This window comes from Leptinotarsa decemlineata, unplaced genomic scaffold (assembly GCF_025532065.1).
Source record: "Leptinotarsa decemlineata unplaced genomic scaffold, Ldec_3_MD MMD2_tig00026342_RagTag_RagTag, whole genome shotgun sequence".
Lineage (NCBI taxonomy): Eukaryota > Metazoa > Arthropoda > Insecta > Coleoptera > Chrysomelidae > Leptinotarsa > Leptinotarsa decemlineata.
Window position 1 is genome coordinate 127,407 of NW_027412695.1, and position 15,000 is coordinate 142,406.

Genomic DNA, 15,000 nt, shown 5'->3' on the forward strand with positions numbered 1-15,000 from the left:
TCGGGTTATTTCGCCAAAATTTCCATTTCAAATTTTTATTTCACGCTTCCGATATTCTGCTTGTTCGCGGAAGGCAGAGGTAAACTTTCATTACACTTTCCGTTATATTTATGTTTTCACTACACTTTCCGATACTTTTATATTTTCACCACACTTTCCGTTCACGATTATTTTCGCCAAAGTTTCCATCTGAAATTTTTTCTTCACGCTTCCGAAATTCTGCTCGCACCCAGAAGGCAGAGGTAAACTTTCATTACACTTTCCGTTATATTTATGTTTTCACTACACTTTCCGATACTTTTATATTTTCACCACACTTTCCGATACTTTTATATTTTCACCACACTTTCCGTTCATGATTTATTTTCGCCAAAATTTCCATCTGAAATGTTTTCTTCACGCTTCCGAAATTCTGCTGCTCCCAGAAGGCAGAGGTAAACTTTCATTACACTTTCCGTTATATTTATGTTTTCACTACACTTTCCGATACTTTTATATTTTCACCACACTTTCCGTTCACGATTATTTTCGCCAAAGTTTCCATCTGAAATATTTTCTTCACGCTTCCGAAATTCTGCTCGCTCCCAGAAGGCAGAGGTAAACTTTCATTACACTTTCCGTTATATTTATGTTTCACTACACTTTCCGATACTTTTATATTTTCACCACACTTTCCGTTCACGATTATTTTCGCCAAAGTTTCCATCTGAAATATTTTCTTCACGCTTCCGAAATTCTGCTCGCTCCCAGAAGGCAGAGGTAAACTTTCATTACACTTTCCGTTATATTTATGTTTTCACTACACTTTCCGTTATCTTTTATATTTTCACTACACTTTCCGTTCGGGTTATTTCGCCAAAATTTCCAATTCAAATTTTTATTTCACGCTTCCGATATTCTGCTTGCTCGCGGAAGGCAGAAGTAAACGTTCACTACACTTTCCGGTATATTTATGTTTTCACTACACTTTCCGCTACTTTTAAATTTTCACTACACTTTCCGTTTTCTTTTATATTTTCACTACACTTTCCGTTCGGGTTATTTCGCCAAAATTTCCATTTCAAATTTTTATTTCACGCTTCCGATATTCTGCTTGTTCGCGGAAGGCAGAGGTAAACGTTCACTACACTTTCCGTTATCTTTTATATTTTCACTACACTTTCCGTTATCTTTTATATTTTCACTACACTTTCCGTTCGGGTTATTTCGCCAAAATTTCCAATTCAAATTTTTATTTCACGCTTCCGATATTCTGCTTGCTACCGGAGGGCAGAGGTCGATTAAGTTTGACGATAGTCGTGTCACTAAGTGTTCTGGCGATGTTCTAAATTTACTGTAGTCTCTGGAGATACCCTACATTTTGTTTTATAAAAGAGAAGACATTAGTAGATCAAGATGTTCACATGATGTGGTGCTTGCTGCTGCTGCAGGTTTTTCCGGGTTTTCCTGCAGCTGAAAAAGCAAATGCGCCACTGGAATCATCAATGAAGTCGCCCCTCCGGAGCGTCAATTAAATTTTGTTGTTTCATAATTTCATGATTTGTATTACTTTCTTGACCTGAGACTTACTTCAAAAATATAAAAAATACACACGAATTCATTTCATAAGCTTTTGTGGTTCTGAAAAGAACCTTTTTTTATGGAAACGGTAAGGACAATACAGGGGGAGGCATTAAATTCAACCGCCAAATCCGTACAAGGTTCGACCTTGCCTTTTCAGGGCGTATACAACATCCATGGCTGTGACGGTTTTGCGTTTCGCATGTTCGGTATATGTTACGGCATCTCTGATAACATTTTCGAGAAATACTTTGAGTACTCCACGAGTTTCTTCGTATATCAAACCCGAAATACGTTTAACACCACCTCGACGGGCTAATCTTCTAATGGCAGGTTTCGTTATTCCTTGGATATTATCACGCAATACTTTACGATGACGTTTCGCTCCTCCTTTTCCTAAACCTTTACCTCCCTTGCCACGACCAGTCATTTCGAATGTTAAGAATAAATTATATACTGCACGATACGAATGAAATACTGTTAGTGATACTAACGACAGACTTCGACTAAAGTTCTACACCGAACTCGGTCGGGTTTTGTTAAATTTCATGACTCCGCCCACAACTGGAAATCGGACCAATGGCGTCTCGTCTAGATGGTATATAATAGTTGGCGTGTATAAGCCGACTCAGTTCATATGTTGTCCGTCTATCGTTCGGTATACATTTCGTTCGTTACAATTCGCAATAGGTTTTGAAAATGGCTCGTACCAAGCAGACCGCTCGTAAATCGACTGGAGGTAAAGCTCCGAGAAAACAATTAGCTACTAAAGCAGCTCGCAAAAGTGCACCGGCTACGGGAGGTGTTAAAAAACCTCATCGTTACAGACCCGGTACTGTTGCTCTCCGAGAAATTCGACGTTATCAGAAGAGTACTGAATTGTTGATTAGGAAATTACCCTTTCAACGTTTAGTTCGAGAAATCGCTCAAGATTTCAAAACCGATTTACGATTCCAAAGTTCAGCCGTCATGGCTTTGCAAGAAGCTAGCGAGGCGTATTTGGTAGGACTCTTCGAAGATACGAATTTGTGCGCCATTCACGCCAAGCGCGTTACCATTATGCCCAAAGACATTCAGTTAGCAAGGAGAATACGCGGAGAACGAGCTTAATTTCATATATATATATCCCAATATATATTGAAAATATATACAAAAAAAAGGTTCTTTTCAGAACCACAAAATGCAATTGATGAAAGAATTCGTTTATCGATAGATATGAATGAATGAATGAATGAATGTATGATATTTTCAATAACTCGCATCACGTAAATATTAAATCACGGGTGTTTGCAGAACATGTTCAGTATGATCCAAATATGGATTATAATACTGAAATTTTTTACTTTCCGAAACGAATCTTTCGAAAAGATCATTTTTAGAAACGGCTGAGATAAATAACGAAAAACAAGCGATCACTGAATGAAAGATCGCTCATAACATCACCATCTTTTCGTAAATTTCCTCTGATTCATATTTTTGAATACCTGGCATAAATCTCGAGTGACTTTTTGTAATATACCCTATACCAAAAATGAATCGTTCTCGAGATATTCGATCGTTTATACAGAAAAAGTAGGTATTATTCGGTTCTCGAGCCATTTCCCTATAAAATTGAAAACAAGTCTCATAGAATACATAAGCTATTATTGATTCATCAAAATATTACATTCCGTCGTCTTGTAGGAGGAGTAACATTTCCAAAATGATGAACGAGGTATTAGGAGTCGATGAGTAATTCTGAAGATATAAAAATCAGTGATTTCTCAAATGGAACACCCTTAGTTTGGAAATCTCGAAATGATTTTGACTCATTTTCCTGAAACGATCCCAATATCAGAAAATAAGTCAACTGTTCACAAGACATATTTCAATGAAATAGAAAGACAGAGCAATATTTTTTAATTTTTACTCTTTTACGAAATTATTCGATTCATATCAATTCGATAGTCGGCGGCGGCGGCGGAAGAAATATTATTTATCTATTTTTTTTCTGTTTATAGGGATAGGCTAGGTAGGTAGTTCTGACTATTTATTTATATATTTGTTGGACAGTTGAATTATATACGAATTCTTGTAAAAAAAATTGTGGCCCTGAAAAGGGCCATTTGTTTTCTTAGACTTCGTCGCCGGAGAGAGAAGTCAACTGATAGAAGAATTTACTTCTTCTTTTTTGGAGAGGCAGCTTTTTTGGCTTTCGGAGAAGATGCCGATGCAGGGGTCGCTTTCGCGGTTTTCGGTTTGGGTGCTTTCGGCTTTTTTGTTGGTCCTTTGTTAGTTTTCTTTGCTTTCGAAGGAGACTTGGTTTTACTAGCAGAAGTCGCGGACGAAACCTTAGAAGCGACGGTCTTTTTATCCTCGGCAGTTACCTTTTTAGGCTTGGCTGCGGCAGCCGCTTTCTTTTCCGGAGAGGCTTTCTTACCTTTCGGTGATGCAGCAGCCTTCTTGCCGGTTTTAGCTTTTTCACCAGCTACGCGTTTAACGGGAGTTTTTTTGGCCTTCGCACCGGCCGTACCGGACGTTTTCTTTTCGGTAGCCGACGGTTTTGCCGAACCAGAAGATGCCGATGCCAATTTGAACGACCCCGATGCACCTTTTCCTTTAGTTTGTACTAATGATCCGGAAGCAACCGCAGATTTAAGATATTTCTTGATGAAAGGTGCCACTTTTTCTGCGTCAGCCTTATAATTCGCCGCAATATATTTTTTTATGGCTTGTAAAGAGGAACCACCCCGTTCCTTCAATCCTTTAATAGCGTTATTAACCATTTCCGACGTAGGTGGGTGAGAAGGTTTACTTCTTGGATTTTTAACTTTCTTTTCTTTCTTCGCAGTAGACTGTGCCTGCGGCGACGAAGATGAATTAGCCGAAGCCGAAGAATTCTGATTTTCTATGTCTGCCATAGTAAAAAAACAACTGACAATATATTCTCGGAAGATAGATGCTACACTCGTTAGGCGTCTAGAGAGAATGATGTAGTCCTCTGGTGTTCCGTTTGTTTAAATATTCTGGGTCGAAGCACAGGCGGACGGGAGACTGAACGCTCGACATTCTCGTTAGACACGATATTGACGGCTTCCATTCTGCTGTCGAAATGTTCGCATCAACTTCTTTACGAAATCAATGCCGGTTTCCTATTTAGACTTCGACTAGCACAATAACGTGGATAGATTCTACGTATTCCGAAAATATTTTCTGATAAGAAAAAGCTAATATTAAACCTCGACAACTCACAGTAAATTACAATGAAATATGAAGTATTGATGATTTTGACGTAACTCCAGACAATTCCTTTCCGAAAATACTCGTAATCGATGATCTGGAAGGAACCTTCGAATAAATATCATAGGCGCGACTGTCTATAGAAACATGATACATTAGCCGATAATACTCGATAAATACACGAGTGAATAGGGGCATCGAAGAGACCTCGTGTCTACCTTCATACACGACTATAACCAAGAACCGACGCTTCTAATAGCATCAACATTTTCAAAAATTATCCCTATAAAAGTGTTCGATGAAAACGGCATTCGAATAATAACGAACGTTATTAATGTTATATTCGATAAGATATAATCATCGTAATATACTTTCAATAAAAAGGTCGATACTACAACACGAACGAACGAACGAACGAACGACGATACTGTGAGCTCTATCTATAACGGAGTAATACACACCCACCCCCACCCGAAATATATAAATCGTCAATGTTATAGTCGAAATCAGAAATGCTAATCATAAACGTTTTTAGACAACATATTAGCACGTAAATAAAAAACACGTTAAAAAATAACATAAGTAATAGAGTACATGACTAGTATAACAGTAACGAACGTTAACTTTTTAGGTTGATAGGTAGGTAAGCACCATCTAAATATAGGTGGCAAAATTATTTATTATCATCGCGCGTTTCACGAAAGGAGGTAACAATGTACTGATAACAAGGCAACCCAACCGAGTGAGACCTAGCGCCCTAGCAAAAATAAATTATCATTCAGCGTCGAAACGATATTGTAAGAATTCTTTCATAAATATTTTGTGGTTCTGAAAAGAACCGTTTTTTTTTTAAGAATGTATATCGTAGACCGGAATAAGTAAATTATTTCGAACTGGTATATTTCGTAACTGCTTTGGTGCCTTCGCTGACGGCGTGCTTCGCCAATTCACCAGGAAGTAACAGACGTACTGCAGTCTGAATTTCTCTGCTCGTAATAGTCGATCGCTTGTTATAATGAGCAAGACGGGAGGCTTCCGCTGCGATACGCTCAAATATATCATTTACGAAACTGTTCATGATGCTCATCGCTTTACTGGATATTCCGGTATCGGGATGGACTTGTTTCAATACTTTGTAGATATAAATTGCGTAACTTTCCTTCCTCCTCCTCTTCTTTTTCTTATCGGTCTTCGATATATTCTTTTGGGCCTTTCCGGCCTTCTTCGCAGCCTTTCCACTAGCTTTGGGTGGCATTCTGAAAATTTAATTTCGTCAATATCAAACAAACAAGTACTATCGTGCAGGTTTGCTTTCGACTCAATGTAAAAGACGCCACTCTGTCGTCACTATTTCAGATAGTAACTGGAACTCTAGTAGGCTCCGCCCACCGGAAAGTTGAGCGTTCGAGAACGCCATTGGTCGGTAGGACGGTATTAATACAGGTCGATTCTATATAGAAATCATTGTATAGAAAGCTACTGTTATCCCACAGACATCACACAATCATTCGACATCGAGGCTCGTAAGGCAACATCGACTAAAGTGAAAGTTTACCTGTGAAGGACCACCTAAGGAGGCAAACTGTGAAGTGTTTAAGAGACACACAAACAACAGTTCTTATCAGAACTGATAAAGAGAATTCAGTTCTTCTTAGAACTAAATATAATATTAGAATTTTAATCCACTTATTTTCAGGGAGTCCACTCCACACAGACCGTAAAAAATGGAAGCTGAAAACAAAGCTCTAAAAGAAGACAACGCAAAGCTAAGAGACACTCTGGACAAGCTGGTCAGCCAAATGGCTGACATGAACAAGAAATTCGACCAAATATTGGCCGAAAATGCAGCCCTCAGAAGAAGGCTAGAAGATAGGACAAAACCTGCCGAAAAACCGCAGGAGAAGAACAAAGAAGAAACCAAAAGCAAAGCCCCAGCAAAACCAAAACAAGAGGAAAAAGAAAAAGACAAGAAAATAGACACCGCCGCCATCAAGGAAACGGAAAAAGAAAAAGAAGCCTCCCAGAAGAGGCAAAGAAAGCCTGAAAACACCACAGATACGGAGACAGAAGACGGATTCGAAAAGGCCGAAACGAGAAAGGCGAGGAAAGCAAGGAAGAGAACCTCGCGACTTGTCGTATTACAAAAGAAACCGGAGGAAACGGAAATGGAGACAGAGGAAACAACAAAACCGGAAGAGACGTCCATTACTGGGAACATACCAGCAATCGTACCAACCGGAGAACGTAAAACTCCGGAGGTCCCAGTCTGGCCAACCCCCAGGCAAACCGAGGACAAGCCAAACGAACAAGAAGGATCAACAAACGCGGTCACGCACCCGAAACAAACAAATCCCATGTCACCACCACCAATAGTTGTCCATGACAGCAAACGGTGGAATGAAATCTCCAGAGGTCTCGAAGCCCGTAAAATAGGATATAACAAGGCAAGACTTACTAGAGATGGTATCTACATCTACGCAAACAACGAAGAAGAGTGGCGCAAAGCCACCAGATACATGGAAGAATTCCGCCTGGAATTCCACACGTTCACCCTTAAGAAAGAAATCCCACTCCACGCAGTGATCCGGGGGATACCGGAGAACGTGGAGGACGCGGACGTCGCGGCAGATCTCACCAGACAAGGTTTTGAGGTTCTGGAATGTCACAGAATGACGTCCAGAAAAACCAGACAAATTCTGCCACTATTCCTGGTCAAAGTGCCGAAAGACCAGGACAAAATATACGCATTGAGAACATGCGTAAATCTGATCGTGCGGGCGGAGCCGCAAAGAATTAACAAAAAAGAGATAAGGCAGTGCCACCGTTGCCAGTACTTCGGGCATGCACAGAGATGTTGCCACGCAACCGCACGTTGCGTAAAATGCGGTGAACAACACGAGACTAGAGAATGCCAAAAGCAAAGGGAAGAGCCGGCCAAATGCGCAAACTGCCTGGGTGCGCATCCGGCAAGCTACAGGGGATGCAGAATGTTCCCCAAACCAAGACCCTCGCAATCAACAGGAAACAGGCCTCGACAAACGGAGAGTCAGAGGCCCCGGCAACAAACAGCTCAGAGAAAGCCAGCACCAAAGGCACAACAAACCGGAGGAAACGAGCTGATCCAAATTCTAGGAAATCTGACGACTGAGCAGCAAAAGATCGCGCAAGCGGTCTTAGCAGCCCTAATCCAAACACCCGGACGACAGTAATGCCAGCACGAGTGCCTGGAAGACTAGTCGTAGGATCGTGGAACATCAACGGTTTCACAGAAAGAAGAAACGAGCTACTGGAGCTACTATCGCGCCTAGAAATAGACGTCATGGCGCTCCAGGAGACACGGATAAGAAGCGAAAAGAGCTACCGCATCCCAGGATATAACATGTACAGGACAGACAGGCCAGGGGGCGCAACGCCGCGGGAGGCGTTGCGCTACTAGTCAAAACAGACCTAGCGCAAAACGAAGAAAGAAGACCGGAAACCCAAATCGGCGAAGCAGTAGCAGTTAGAGTCAACGTGAGACGCTACGAGCAGCTGAAAATATCGTCGGTATAACCTACCCCCGCAAGGTAGAAGAATAGAAAGAACCGACTTGGCAGAATTATTCCCAGATCACCATCCCACAGTGGCCATCGGCGACTTCAACGCAAAGTCGCCAGACTGGAACTGTAGGTTCGCAAACACAAGAGGCAGAGATATAGTAAGATTACTAGACGAATTTGAGGACATCGAGGTAGTAGCACCGAACAGCCCAACGTACTACCCGCAAGCAGACGCAGTCCCAAGCACTCTTGACATCGCGCTAGTACAAAACATCGATACTACGGAGATGGAAGTACTAGAGGAAGGGTCGTCAGACCACAACCCCATCCTATTCACAATAGGAAGGGGAGAAGTGGAAGCAGACAACCCAACGAAGCGAATCATAGACTGGACAAGATTCCAACGAACCATACACGACGCGCTGGGTGAGATACCACGCATCGAAACAAAAACAGATCTGAGAACGCCACGGACCAGCTTCAGCAGGCGATCACACAAACAACGAAAGAAGCGCGAGGGAAGTCCCAGCCACGCGCTTTAACTTCCAAGAGCACCTTCCACCAGAAACGATGGAACTAATCAGAATAAGAAGACGCCTGAAAAGACAGTACCAAAGAACACGTGCACCGATGGACAAAAGGTGCATGAATAGAGCAAACAGGATACTGAAAGAAGAGCTGAAAGCGATCCGAGAAAGACAATGGACCACCCGTCTGGGAGAGCTGGCCACAGAAGATAGATCTGCGTGGCAAATGCAGAAGAAACTTAGGAACGGACCGCGACAACCCTGCCCACCAATACACGGCGAGCAAGGAATAGTCTACACTGACCAGGAGAAGGCGGAAGCATTCGCGGACAACTTCGAAAGGCAGTGCAAAGAGAATGACGTCCCGTTCACAGACGAGGTAAGGAAATAGAAAACCAGGTGGAAAGAACGGTACGGAGGCTCAACCGACGAACAGATAATGCGCAACCCCTGGCCCCGACATCGCCTGAGGAAGTGAAAGACATTCTGAGGCACCTTATCACTCGGAAAGCACCAGGCCCAGACAACATAACAAATAGAGCACTGAAAGTGCTGCCGCGAAAGGGTATAGCAGCCATAACCAACATCATAAATGCTATACTCAGACTGCAACACTTCCCGTACCAGTTCAAAGAGGCAACGGTAATCCACATACCAAAGCCCAAGAAAAACCACCTGTTTCCAGCGAACCACCGGCCAATAAGCTTACTGCCATCCATAAGCAAAGTGGCGGAACGCGTCATCCTGAAGAGACTGGAAGAACAAACCAGAGAGTTAGGGATCCTCCCCAACGAACAATTCGGTTTTAGATCAGAGCACTCAACAGAGCTACAAGTCCTGAGGGTAGTGGAATTTGCGACAGAAGGCTTCAACCTTGGCAAAGGACACAACACCGGAGCTATCTTCCTAGACGTCTCCAAGGCGTTCGACAGAGTTTGGCACGACGGGCTACTAGCCAAGATGAGCGATTTCGGATACTCCAAACCAATGGTAAGATTAATCCAGTCTTTTCTAGCTGACAGGCGATGCCGATGCAGAGTAGGAGACGAATTATCAACAGTTCGACTACTGGAGGCAGGAGTCCCGCAAGGTGCAGTCCTTTCGCCACACCTCTACTCCGTATACACGGCAGACGTGCCCAAGCCAGAGAACAACTTTAACAAGTTGGCACTCTACGCGGACGACACGGCCCTGCTGGCGAGATCTAGGAGTCAAGCACTCGTAACAAGATACCTGCAACAACAGGCAGACAGATTAGAGGAGTGGGCTAACCTGTGGAAGATCAGTATCAACCCTGACAAGAGTCAGGCGATACTGTTCACCCGCAGGTTCGTACATCCGGAAGGCAACGTCATCTTCAACGGACAAGAGATTCCGTGGACAAACAAAGCAACATATCTCGGGGTCATCCTAGACAAGAAGTTAACATTCCAGGAACACGTACAACAGAGAATTGGAATGGCCAAACAGGCCAGAAGACGCCTGGCACCGATCATAGGAAGAAGTAGTAACATGGCACTGAAAGTCAAGCTACTGATGATCAGAACGATCCTGATGCCGATAATTCTGTATGCATGCACTGCCTGGGGCCAGTGCGCGCAGACATACAGAAAGAAGATCCAAGCATTTATGAACACGAGCGTAAGGGCCGCCGTAAATGCTCCGTATTATATCCCTAACAGATTCATATACAGAGATCTAGGACTGGACACGCAGTATGTGGACGTGTATATGAGAGAACATGCAGAAAGCATGTTCGATAGAATCAGATCGCACTCAAATCCAGCGTTTCGCGATCTACACGATGCGTTGAATATGGGTGACCCAGGTTCCGAGAAAGGGACAAACATCCAAGGCCGACAAGACAAAATGAGAGACCGCCCCCACGAGTCGCCGTCAGGCGGCTCAGGCAAGTATAAAAATCTTAAGTGTATTAACCATATATTCTCTTACAGGAAAACCGCGATTCAATTTCAAAGTCACATTTCTCAGCTTCACTGGGAAACGCCCGACTATCACAACTATGGCCGCCGTTAGCTTTGGGGCCCCCATGCAAAAATTCAATTAGGAATACCGCGACAAACAAGAGCCAAATAAAATTTAAACCGAGAAGTTAGATAGGGAAATAAAAGCACCTAAAGGCTGGTTTCCAACCAAAAGAGGTTAGATATCAATCTTGCTGAAGTGCCAGCAGCTGGATTGAGGACCGTTTCCCTAAGAAACGGGGGTGGAAGGAAAGGTCGCCAGGTCCAAACCTGCGGAAGCATTTCCGTAAGAGGGAGCTTGCGACCTGGGCACACAACCCGGGAGGGGCATGGGGGAAGCTACTGTTAGAGCAACATCGAATAATTCTCAGTGAATTCTTTAAATTTATCCGATATATAATACTAATCTACGATTCGACATGTCTGGACGTGGAAAAGGAGGTAAAGTTAAGGGAAAGGCAAAGTCCCGTTCCAGTCGGCTGGACTCCAATTCCCAGTAGGACGTATTCATCGACTCCTTCGTAAGGGAAATTATGCCGAACGAGTTGTGCCGGCGCCCCGGTTTACTTAGCCGCAGTAATGGAATATTTGGCAGCTGAAGTCTTGGAATTGGCCGGTAATGCGGCTCGCGATAACAAAAAAACCCGTATCATTCCTAGACATTTACAGCTGGCCATTCGAAACGACGAAGAACTCAATAAATTGTTATCAGGAGTAACCATTGCTCAAGGTGGTGTTTTGCCCAATATTCAGGCGGTTTTGTTACCGAAAAAAACCGAAAAGAAGGCATAAGTACACATTTCCTGAGAGAGGAAAGCGACAAATAAAATATCGGCCCTTATCAGGGCCACAACGATTTTCTCTAATGAATTCGACAATTGCATATATTTTTTTTTATTTTCTTGTCATCGCTTTCGATACAATTGTTGACGCAGCACGATATGCGATTGTTTCTTTCTTGCTTGCGCATATTTACGTATACATGTATACATGATTAATAATATTATTATTGTTCAACTTCTTATTTTCGTGCCGAAACAAGTGATTTCTATTTGCTGAAATCAAATATCAGAATGTCTGTACGTTTATTCGTGATGAAAATAAAATGTATGCAGTAATATCAGATTTAGGTATACAAATGAATAAACATAACAATATCCATAGAAAAATAATAACATTCTTGTTCGTGGAATTACAATATAGACAACATGAGTAAATTGGAATGAATAAATGAAAACAAAAAAAAATTATACCTAATTAAATTATATAGCATAGATGAATGCATACATACTTTCAATATCTGCAGAAATGAATGACGAGTAAATAAAATAGGTTGTTATTATTATTCATAGTAATTTGTGAAATGGGATAGATGAATATTATAAGCATAAAACAATAATATTTGGACAGTGGTTCATTAACCTTCGATCAGTTTATGAATATCATTTTTTTCAATTTTTTCTTTACGTACAAATGTATCGCGTTTTAAAGCGGCGTTTCAGAAAAAGTTTCATATGTAATTTTCTATTGGTGAATAATTGAATAGTTTGGGAGCTACCTAGCTAGCTAGCTAGATACCAGTAGCTTCCCTGTCCTATAGATTTAGAAACCGAGTGGTATATAATCTAATTGTACAGATCGTTCTTCTCTTTTCTCTTCGTATACAGATGTAGTAAGGTTGAAATTAATAATTTCGTTAAGTATACAGGATAAAATGAAGCAATTATTCAGGTAATCAAAAGAATGACAGATAATGCTTAAAATTAGATGGGTATATCGTTCGAATTTAATTTGGTAATTCGTTAATTATTACTCACACCAAAGTAAAGTATATAAATCGAATTCGTTTTGAAAACAAATTGTGGTTCTGAAAAGAACCGTTTTTTTTTTGTAAATTTCTCGTCGGAATATGAATCTAACCGCCGAAACCATATAATGTACGCCCCTTGACGTTTGAGAGCGTATACTACGTCCATGGCCGTGACGGTTTTTCTTTTGGCGTGTTCTGTATATGTTACCGCATCTCTGATAACATTTTCGAGAAATACTTTGAGTACTCCACGAGTTTCTTCGTATATCAATCCGGATATACGTTTTTACACCTCCACGACGAGCTAATCTTCTGATGGCAGGCTTCGTAATTCCTGAATATTATCTCGCAACACTTTGCGATGTCTTTTTGCTCCGCCTTTTCCTAATCCCTTTCCTCCTTTTCCTCTACCAGTCATTTTGTGTAATACAAACGGAAGATTATAGAGAAAAAAAGTACGAGCGAAATACGTTTATTACTACTTCGAATGCTCGAGAACAACTGAAGGCCGTCGGCGCTGGAAACTGTTTTGTCTTGTTTTTTGGGGACAAACGCCCACTTTCTTCGATTCAACCAATGGTAGAAGTTCCCTATCCTTATACCTGAATAAAACTGTTAACGACCGATCGTGAAGGCTCACTAATCAGTATTTGTCGTTCGACTGAGGAACTATTCGTATACGATGCTCGTACAAAGCAAACAGCTCGCAAATCTACCGAGTAAAGCCCCTAGAAAACAGTTGGCTACTAAAGCCGCCCGAAAAAGCGCACCCGCTACTGGAGGAGTTAAGAAACCTCACAGATACAGACCCGTACTGTCGCTCTTCGAGAGATTCGTCGTTACCAAAAAAGTACGGAATTATAATCCGAAAACTACCATTCCAGAGATTAGTAAGAGAAATCGCCCAAGATTTTAAAACTGATTGCGATTCCAAAGTTCAGCCGTTATGGCTCTACAAGAGGCTAGCGAAGCATATCTGGTGGGCCTTTTCGAAGATACCAACTTGTGCGCTATACACGCAAAGCGTGTTACTATTATGCCAAAGGATATTCAATTGGCTAGACGAATCCGCGGAGAACGTGCTTAATAAAATCGAATAGTACGACGAAGTAATGAAAGAAAAAACGGTTCTTTTCAGAACCACAATTTATATTTGAAAAGAATTCGTATTCGATACTCTACCCTGGCGTGTAATTTATATATGTGGATTTTCGTTATGAAAAAGTCCGATTTTTTTTTCTTCATTTTCTATTTCTATCGACAGTTGAATTCGCACAAGTAATTATTTTTAAGAAATCGTCGATCCAGATAAATCTATAACGATGATTCGGATGTCTCGTTTGCGTAGGAAAAAATATCGTTAAGTAACTGTGTTGATCGAACGAACGAACGATGGATTGATTATTTTCCTCGTATAGCATTTTTCTTTCATATGCATGGGAGGTCTTCGATAGAATGGAATGGAATGAAATGAATTTTTTAATACTGATGATTCGACGACTATACTCAAAAAAGAAAAATACGGAGATCATTTTCACCGATGATAGAACTCTGAGTTGAAAAAGTGAAATCGCACGAATGACATAATACGAAAGAGCAGCGTGACCAGTGGGTTCGAGAGTGAGTAGAGTTCGGGAAAGAATTGGAGAGCCGAACGGAAAGTGTAGTGAAAAAGGACTTGGACAAAAAAATGCCGCTATTCGTCTCTATTATATAACAACACCGCAGTGTGTCGCGGTGTCATTTGTAGAGAAGAATAACGGCAATATATGAATGAATCATTATCGACGACGACGACGTTTAACAACAACACGAAACAAAAATTAGGAAGAATAATAATGATATGAAGTAGAGGACTGTCTCGACGCATTCGTTCCGAACGGAAAGTGTAGTGAAAAAAAAACTTTGATAAAAAAAGCCGCTATTCGTCTCTATTATAATATAACAACACAACACCGCGCATCATCGGTGTGGTGTGTCGTCAATTTTTCTAGAGAAGAATAACGGCAATAATAAATCATTATCGACGATAAGATGATGATAATAATGAAAAGGGGTCTCGTCTCACCGACAAGACGAATCCCCAAGCTAAGGGCTGAGTCTCAATAGATCGCAGCGTGGAAACTGCTCTACCAGGTACAACACCCTGCCAGGTACGTAAGTCGTCTACAGACAATTCCGAGTTCCAACATCGAAATGTTTGTACTACCCATGATCGACCGCTAAGAAATCTGATCGGACATGACAAGGATCGATCCCGCCGCCGACCGTTGATTTCACGGCAAATAGGGCTAGTGCGACAAACGTAGCGAACTACGATTGCCTATTAAAGTCACATTGTTTTGAGCCTTTCGACCTCT

At 41.6% G+C, this 15,000-nt stretch overlaps 2 protein-coding genes and 1 non-coding gene across 3 annotated transcripts in view; 1 reads left to right on the plus strand and 2 right to left on the minus strand.

The window, feature by feature from the left end:
- The first annotated feature begins 2,219 nt into the window (after window positions 1-2,219).
- LOC141485992 (histone H3) lies at window positions 2,220-2,670 on the plus strand. The gene has a single exon (XM_074183751.1). The coding sequence runs from the start codon at window positions 2,260-2,262 to the stop codon at window positions 2,668-2,670; it is 411 nt and encodes a 136-aa protein (XP_074039852.1). The 5' UTR covers window positions 2,220-2,259.
- A 2,706-nt stretch (window positions 2,671-5,376) lies between these two features.
- Window positions 5,377-6,175, minus strand: LOC141486005 (histone H2B). The gene has a single exon (XM_074183765.1). The coding sequence runs from the start codon at window positions 6,032-6,034 to the stop codon at window positions 5,663-5,665; it is 372 nt and encodes a 123-aa protein (XP_074039866.1). The 5' UTR covers window positions 6,035-6,175; the 3' UTR covers window positions 5,377-5,662.
- Window positions 6,176-14,715: 8,540 nt separating this feature from the next.
- The window catches only part of LOC141486016 (large subunit ribosomal RNA), a 4,013-nt gene continuing 3,728 nt past the window's right edge, over window positions 14,716-15,000 (minus strand). The window contains exon 1 of the ribosomal RNA XR_012467575.1: window positions 14,716-15,000. This exon is cut by the window's right edge and continues 3,728 nt beyond it. This is a non-coding gene — a ribosomal RNA (large subunit ribosomal RNA).